We start from the raw sequence: 9,040 nt of genomic DNA on the forward strand, positions 1-9,040 counted from the left end.
ATTTGTCCACGTCCATTGTAAGCAACTCTGATCTAATGAAGCATCTCTAAAAGGCACACGCTTCTACAAAACTAACACTGGACAAAACTCTGTACTGACGCTGTTGATGATGATAGCAGGCCAGGTGTGGCTAACGTGTGCTTTAAAAACTGAATACATGCCCAATAGTTTGAGGTCTTCTGACTCTTTAAAAGTTAGAATGGTGTGTCTAGCTCAAAGTATGAGGGATAAGGAGAGGTTGAAGGTCGATGAGTTTTGAAGAGGACTTGAAGATTTCCCCATTTACTTTCCATTCAAAATGATTAGACTGCGACCAGAGCGCCATCTATGGGCCGATTTGCACCAAATTTTACACAGACCATCAATAGGTGATACCACACAATTATGAACATTTATGTGATAATCGGATAGTATTTTGTAAAAATATGCAAGATTGACTGTTTTCAACACAATATGCAGGAATTTGTCATTTTATATTTCAGGCATTTTAAGGCCTATCAAAATTCTTTTGATAACTTTTTGTCAGGAGGGTCCACAGATGCTTCACGCAAAGTTTGGTGCAAATCACTCAAATTACCTATGAGGAGTTCGAAAAAGTAGGTTTTTCATTTGTCGCGATTTTGCAAATGGAAAGTTAGCGCGAAAGTGGGCGTGGCCTACACCAAACAATTCAGCTGAATGCAGGGAACACATAGGGATGAGGTTTAATAATATGCAACATATTAAGTGGGAGTTATGAGCCAAAAACGCTTTTGCATAGAAAATAGCGCCACCTGGTGGTCATTTTCGGTGAGTGAGTCACAGGGGCCATTCTATAGCACCTCTATGAATTTCATTTCCATAAGTGTTATGGTGTGGGCACAGGGCCAATTATACAATTAAAGTGACGCCAGAGCGCCACCTAGTGGCGGATCGGTAAACCCTTTGTCAGATGTCCTCAGGAGGGCACTGACAATAAATGTACCAAGTTTCGTCTTATTCCGATGCACCGTTGTGGAGATATAAAATACATCAATTTAAAGAGCGCCACCTTGTGGTCATCGCCTAAAATTTTGCACAGGGACTCAGGGGCTCATGGGGAAGTAGTATCCTGAGTTTCATGTCATTAGACCACACCAATGTGGAGATATGCAACACTTCCTGTTTGTAACCAAATCTGCAGGAAGTTGTTATTTAATAACTTGAGTATTGTGTGGTCTATCAAAATTCCTTTAATAACTTTTTGTCAGGAGGGTCCACAGATGCTGTGTGCCAAGTTTCGTGCAAATCGGTGAAATCGCCTGGGAGGAGTTCGAAAAAGTAGGTTTTCGACATTTTGCGACGTAGCGAAAAAAAACGGTAGGCGGAAATGGGCGTGGCCTATACCACGAGATTCAGCACAATCCACTGAACGCGTCGATGTAAGGTTTTTGAATGTGCGACAAAGTTTATGGGAGTTATTAGCCAAAACGCGCTTTCCTTAATAACAGCGCCACCTAGTGGTGGAAATTCAGGACGACAATAGATTATAAAATTTTTCGCCAGGTGTGACTTATATTCCAAGTTTGGTGAGTTTTGGGGTATGTTCAGGCAGTGAAAAATGCGATCATTTTGGACAAAGGAAAAAAAAAAGAAGAAGAAGAAGAAGAAGAAGAATAATCATTACGATTACAATAGGGACCTCGCAGGTTCCCTGCTCGGGCCCTAATAATCATTACGATTACAATAGGGACCTCGCAGGTTCCCTGCTCGGGCCCTAATAAAAATCATTTCAAAAACAATAGGGTCCTTGCAGGTTCCCTGCTCGGGCCCTAATTAAAGCTGCAAGCAGCGTTGAACGGGCCCTCGCAGTCCACGCGCGTCGGGGCCTGCTGCCGTCGATGCATGCTGCCGTCGGGGCTTGCTCAAGCCACACCTTCCGCTGACGAAGTTGTTGCTTTATAATTCGGTGGCCTGCTATTGTCGGTGTGAATAATGTACGCTGAAGTCAGAAAAATTGTGTGAACTGCTGCATAATTCCCCGGACAAAGACTGAGTCGATGGTCTGAAATTTTTTTTCCTCCGGTGAGGGAGGAGGGAGGAGCGAGACAACCGCATGAGTGATGATGATTGGCTCCCTAACATTGAGTGAGAATTCTTAAGCCAATCAGTGGCAATGTTCGGTTTACACACAAGCCACACACGCACACAGCAGCCTCACACACTCAAACTAGCAGAAGGGAACTGTGGCAATGGCGAGTCCGGAGGGAAAGTTGATGTTTTCAAAGTGGAAGTACAGACACTGTTTTAATCTCATTTGTCCACGTCCATTGTAAGCAACTCTGATCTAATGAAGCATCTCTAAAAGGCACACGCTTCTACAAAACTAACACTGGACAAAACTCTGTACTGACGCTGTTGATGATGATAGCAGGCCAGGTGTGGCTAACGTGTGCTTTAAAAACTGAATACATGCCCAATAGTTTGAGGTCTTCTGACTCTTTAAAAGTTAGAATGGTGTGTCTAGCTCAAAGTATGAGGGATAAGGAGAGGTTGAAGGTCGATGAGTTTTGAAGAGGACTTGAAGATTTCCCCATTTACTTTCCATTCAAAATGATTAGACTGCGACCAGAGCGCCATCTATGGGCCGATTTGCACCAAATTTTACACAGACCATCAATAGGCTGATACCACACAATTATGAACATTTATGTGATAATCGGATAGTATTTTGTAAAAATATGCAAGATTGACTGTTTTCAACACAATATGCAGGAATTTGTCATTTTATATTTCAGGCATTTTAAGGCCTATCAAAATTCTTTTGATAACTTTTTGTCAGGAGGGTCCACAGATGCTTCACGCAAAGTTTGGTGCAAATCACTCAAATTACCTATGAGGAGTTCGAAAAAGTAGGTTTTTCATTTGTCGCGATTTTGCAAATGGAAAGTTAGCGCGAAAGTGGGCGTGGCCTACACCAAACAATTCAGCTGAATGCAGGGAACACATAGGGATGAGGTTTAATAATATGCAACATATTAAGTGGGAGTTATGAGCCAAAAACGCTTTTGCATAGAAAATAGCGCCACCTGGTGGTCATTTTCGGTGAGTGAGTCACAGGGGCCATTCTATAGCACCTCTATGAATTTCATTTCCATAAGTGTTATGGTGTGGGCACAGGGCCAATTATACAATTAAAGTGACGCCAGAGCGCCACCTAGTGGCGGATCGGTAAACCCTTTGTCAGATGTCCTCAGGAGGGCACTGACAATAAATGTACCAAGTTTCGTCTTATTCCGATGCACCGTTGTGGAGATATAAAATACATCAATTTAAAGAGCGCCACCTTGTGGTCATCGCCTAAAATTTTGCACAGGGCCTCAGGGGCTCATGGGGAAGTAGTATCCTGAGTTTCATGTCATTTGATCTGACTACTGTGGAAATATCCAACACTTCCTGTTTTGAGCCAAATCTGCAGGAATTTGTTATTTAATAACTTCAAAATTATTTATTTTAATTAGAATCCTTTAATAACTTTTTGTCAGGAGGGTCCAGAGATGCTGTGTGCCAAGTTTCGTGCAAATCGGTGAAATCGCCTGGGAGGAGTTCGAAAAAGTAGGTTTTCGACATTTTGCGACGTAGCGAAAAAAAACGGTAGGCGCAAATGGGCGTGGCCTATACCACCAGATTCAACACAATCCAGTGAACGCGTGGATGTAAGGTTTTTGAACGTGCGACAAAGTATATGGGAGTTATTAGCCAAAACGCGCTTTCCTTAATAACAGCGCCACCTAGTGGTGGAAATTCAGGACGACAATAGATTATAAAATTTTTCGCCAGGTGTGACTTATATTCCAAGTTTGGTGAGTTTTGGGGTATGTTCAGGCAGTGAAAAATGCGATCATTTTGGACAAAGGAAAAAAAAAAGAATAAGAAAAATCAGAATAATCATTACAATTACAATAGGGACCTCGCAGGTTCCCTGCTCGGGCCCTAATAATCATTTGAAAAACAATAGGGTCCTTGCAGGTTCCCTGCTCGGGCCCTAATAATCATTACGATTACAATAGGGACCTCGCAGGTTCCCTGCTCGGGCCCTAAACATGACACATAACAAACAAGTAAAATTTCACAACCTTTAATCTTGTTCAGCTGTCCTTCCAAAATATGCCAGGGCCATTCAGAAGAATGCAAGACAAACACATAGCTGGGTATTTAATGACAGAGGAATATTTAAAGGGGCAGTATGTGAGATTTAAAAAAAAAAATCAAAATGTGAACATTATTAACATAGTGTGAAGAAACAGCAGTGTTGATGTATTGTGTCTTAGTCTACTGCAGTTAGTATGCTTCTCAGCTAGCCCCAGGCTGTCCTGTCTTAATAATACCACTTTGTATATTAGGAAGCAATCATCTGATAGCCCTGTATTCTTCTAAACTAAATCAGTATTCAAGTTTCTCTCTTTTACTGAACTAAGACAAGCTTAACTGCCTTGTTAACTCATCAAAACACACTTCATCAAGACTTGACTCAAACAAACTAAAAGGTCTTCATTACATTTCTTCATTATTCGGTCTTAATTGAAGTACACCTTTAACATGGTCATTTGATTTCATGAAGACAGTAAGTAGATGAGCACTTGTCTGTCCCCCAGGCCTTTGTCATCTCCTTCACCTCTGACTTCATCCCACGGCTGGTCTACCAGTACATGTACAGCCCTGATGGCACCATGCACGGTTTTGTCAATCACACTCTGTCTTACTTCAACGTCAGTGACTTCCAGCCAGGCACAGCTCCTCTACAGCCAATGCACCTGGGCTACGAGGTAGACGTATGCAGGTAAGGTTTCATCGCTGGTTCAGCCGGGTGCACTTGATTTGGGAGTTTAAGTCTTCTGATGTGTTGGGATACTGATTAATATATCCCTCTGGACTCTATGCTTGCCATTTGTGTCTACCTCACTTCCTTTTTGTCGACCATTTTAGCTGTGTTAATGCATATGGAATGATATTTCCCAAGGGTCTGGATTTTTGTCTGATTTTTTAATTTTCAAAACCTGCTCTTTAAATATGTCAATATTATACTGTATATCTCCAATTGTACCTTATGGCTCTATCGTGGACACTTTTGGCCAATTGAAACCCATGAAAACTGCATTTTTTAATTCCTTGTGATTTACAGTATACAATCATATAATTTAGGTAAAATGGCTCTCATTCTAAACTCAACACTTGAAAATTTTAGTTTTTAATGTTTTCTACCAGATTATGTCATTTGTCCATTTTTGGGCAAGGGAGCAAGTTCAGGTAATAGATATTCAAAATTGATCATTTTCATGCCAAAACCTCCCTAAACATCATTCTATCATCTCTGATTAAGCTGTAATGCTTTTACATAAGAGTAGGTACTCTTAATACAATGTCATCATATATTTTTAGCAATTTATTAACATCATATTGATGATTTTTATGGGGAGTATAACACAAAAGGGAGGTCTGTCAAACAGTAAAACCATAGATGAAATCTTTTTAAAATATTTTTTTACAAATAAATCAAATTTCTCTCTGCAGATACAAGGACTACAGGGAGCCTCCATGGTCCACTACACCATATGAACTCTCTAAGGAGTTCTGGGCCATTCTGGCTGCTCGCCTTGCCTTTGTCATTGTCTTTCAGGTTTGGAACAATCAACAAGCACACACACTGCCTTTACATACTTCTTAATAGGCATGTACCTCACCTCTGTAACATATATTTTGGTGGACAGCCATTGTACACAGGGTTAATTTTCCAGATAGTGCCCTCGACCAAGGCACTAGCTTTAATTTGGAGTTGATCCCTGGGTGCTGTTCGGCTGTCCAGTTCCCTCATGGTGATGGGTTAAATGGAGAGTACCAGTGTCGTCCTGTTGAACATTATATTATATGCTATGATAATAAAGATTCTCCTTCTTCTAAGTCTGTATCCCGCAGTATTTTTAATTACTATTCAATCAAGACAAGTGCTACTATTACATTTAAATAAAGCTTCCATCTGCTTACTTTGATTAGTCCTTCACTACTTGTCTCAGTTGCATTAAAAATGGTGCTCTTGGACCCGCATACATTTTTTTTGTCCCTGGCATATATAAACCTTTGAACCATATTCATAATGCTTGTTTTGTAATTGATCCTCCTGGATGCAGATCTCCTCAGGAGGCAGAAATTACCTCCCTCAATTGTGCAAAGCTTTTGGATGAATGGAAAAGTTTTAAGAAGCCAGCGACCTTAACTTCAACACATGTCATAGCAGTGCCAATTATACCCTTTGACACTAAAGACAAAAGCCATATATTAGTGGGTGTGAGTGGGTTTTTTGTCCCATGTGAAAGGGCCATTTTCTAAACTTTTTTATGTAGTTTACGAGGCAAAAAATCTAGAGGACAAGTAGATGTCTGTGTCTGAGGTGTACTAATCTGCCTTTTGTTCTCTCTGCCATGTACAGAACGCAGTGATGCTTATGAGTGACTTTGTAGACTGGCTGATCCCAGACATCCCTAAAGACATCAGCCTCCAGATGCACAAGGAGAAGATCCTCATGGTGGAGCTTTTTATGAAGGAGGAGCAAGGCAAAAGGCTTGCAGCATGGGACAACCATAACCGGGACAACTGCACCTCCCCATCATCAGCCAATCAGAGTCCACCACAGCCCCGCTCACGGCCCGTCTCTAACGCAAACTGCTGTTAAACGGCTAGGGGTCTAGCAAAATGTTGTTTGGGAATATTTGCAGGAATAACATGAACTTTGACGTGTTCACATCAGAATCCTTTAACCCTCAACACTGGATGGGTGCCTCTATCCAACACTGTTCCCATGTAATGACGTTACATTTTACAGAAGCCAGACCTTGCTGGTTTAGCTATTAACAGAAATCCAATAAGTAGTTAGATAATACTCACAGGATTTATGATACCAAAACATTATTTATTAGATGCATTTGAAAGGAACAAGCCATTAGCTTCATTTGACTCTGGGAATTTCCTTATTTATGAGATCATCATTCTGAGAGAAAAGTGTCTAACCTAATGTGTGTCTTATTTTCAAGAAGTAAGTTGCTGTCTGCCACCTCATCCTCTGGACCTGAATGCAGCTTTTGTATCAAAGACAGCCTCTATTAATCCGACTAAATGGTCCTCAGAAGAACTTCCTCCAGATATCTTACTGCTGTGATAGAAAACACAAGGAGATCCTCCCTCCTACAATTCATGTGTAAAGCTCAGAAAGGCCTTTTTTTGCACAAATACATATAAATGCAGAACATTATTGATGTACTTTTTAAATATATAGCATATTCAGGAACATGCTTTGGTTGCTGGCATATACAGCAAGATCTTGGAAGAACTTTTGTCAAGCTGCCTGTAGATTTGTACTGTTTTATGTATGAGCGCCATTTTGGTCATTTTTAGATTTGTCATATTTGAATAGGAACAAACTGCCTAACAGTTCTTAGTGCCATTATTCCTTGAAGCACAAGTAACTGGGGTTGCAATGGTTTGATATTTTTATGGCACAATAATCATCTCAAAAAAAGATCACTATTACACAATGTAATGGTGCATGGTATTGCACAATTATTATTATTACTATTTTCATTGTTTGTTACAATGACCCTTAAAGGAATTAAAACAGGGTTTTTTTTGGCTGAACAATGGCTTTATTAAAACGATTGAAAATTGTTATGGCAAACATGTTAGCAGGTAATTATTTACACATCCAAAACTATTATTTACTATTTTATCCAGCCAGCCCAGTACATATTGTCCTTTTAAATTAAGCAGCCAAAGACTGGCTGATTAACTTAAAAATGAATTAATTGCCAACTCTGTCTGCTGCTTGGTGCTGAGCAGGTAGTCTACATTTGGTTCTATCTGAGAACAGTCAGCAAGACTCCAAATTAATAAAGTTTGCTCTGTGTCTGCTGACAGTGTAAATACACAACATGTTCAACATATCAACTTAAAGGTGTTGATATGTCAGTTTTTCAGATTGCATCTGTGGCCACAGAATATGTCAATGTATAGCCCCTTTCACCTATCAACGCTGGACAATATTGAGAGAATCAGATCTGGATATTGTCCACATTTCCTTGTTCACAGATGCATGACACAGCAGGTGTCAGATTGAAATATTAACATGAAACCATGTTGTTAACACGCTCGCTCATTCGCTTTGAATTTACTCCGGACAGTTGCCTGCTCTATTCACACAATGTGGCTCACCTAAACTCAGGGCTAGGGTGCTTGCAGGGTAAAGTAAGGGGCAAAAAACATTTGTGTTCACACATACAGCTCTTCCAGGTAAACTTCAGATAAATCCAGAAGTACAGAGCATGTGTGAAAGGGGCTGATGTTTACAGATCCAGTGTCCACACCACCAGATGCTTCTAAGGGGCCGTCCACACGGGCGAAAACAATCTTTTTTTTCTCCGTCTTGCTCGTCATCATTTTAAGAATATTTGCGTCCACACGGATCCACTGAAAACGACTGAAAACGCTGTAGTTCATATTCCAGGCCTCTAGGTGGCGCTTGACATTCACCAAAAATGGAGAAGAAGACACAGAGCATACACATTAAGCTTGCGCGATGTAAACAAAAAGACAGTAGACGGAGAAACCGAACCGAACAAGAAGAAGATGAAAATGGCTAGTACAAGGAAACCAGAATCGTTTGTGTGGACCGTTAATGAGGCTGCGAACGGCTGCTGCAACTCACACTCAACTACAAGGCGAGTAAGTTGCAAGAAAGACTCAATATCTTCTGCGGCACGAACACGAGCATGTAGGCCGCCATTGTTGTTGTTGTTGTTATGGGACGTCGCGGGGTGGGGCGATTGCGTCATCGTTTTGGAAAGTATGTGGATTCACCGTCCACATGAGAACGGGAGGGCTGCGTTTTCGGATTTCTCCACCCTGAGACCCGTTTTCAAAAAAGTGCGTTTTCAGGATCCGTATGGACAGTCGGCCAAAACGATGCGATGCGTGTGCGTTTTTGAAAAAAAATGTTGTCGTCTGGACGGGGCCTAAATCCTACACAATGGACCTT

At 41.0% G+C, this 9,040-nt stretch overlaps 1 protein-coding gene across 1 annotated transcript; it reads left to right on the forward strand.

Annotated features, from left to right (window-relative positions):
* Positions 1–4,590: 4,590 nt before the first annotated feature.
* On the forward strand, positions 4,591–8,353 carry LOC115578184 (anoctamin-1-like; the record flags this gene model as incomplete). The annotated part of the gene is made up of 3 exons (XM_030411059.1): positions 4,591–4,798; positions 5,530–5,635; positions 6,443–8,353. Coding segments are annotated over 3 exons (557 nt in total), but the record flags the coding sequence as incomplete, so codon positions are not given.
* Positions 8,354–9,040: the final 687 nt, after the last annotated feature.

This window comes from Sparus aurata, unplaced genomic scaffold (assembly GCF_900880675.1).
Source record: "Sparus aurata unplaced genomic scaffold, fSpaAur1.1, whole genome shotgun sequence".
Lineage (NCBI taxonomy): Eukaryota > Metazoa > Chordata > Actinopteri > Spariformes > Sparidae > Sparus > Sparus aurata.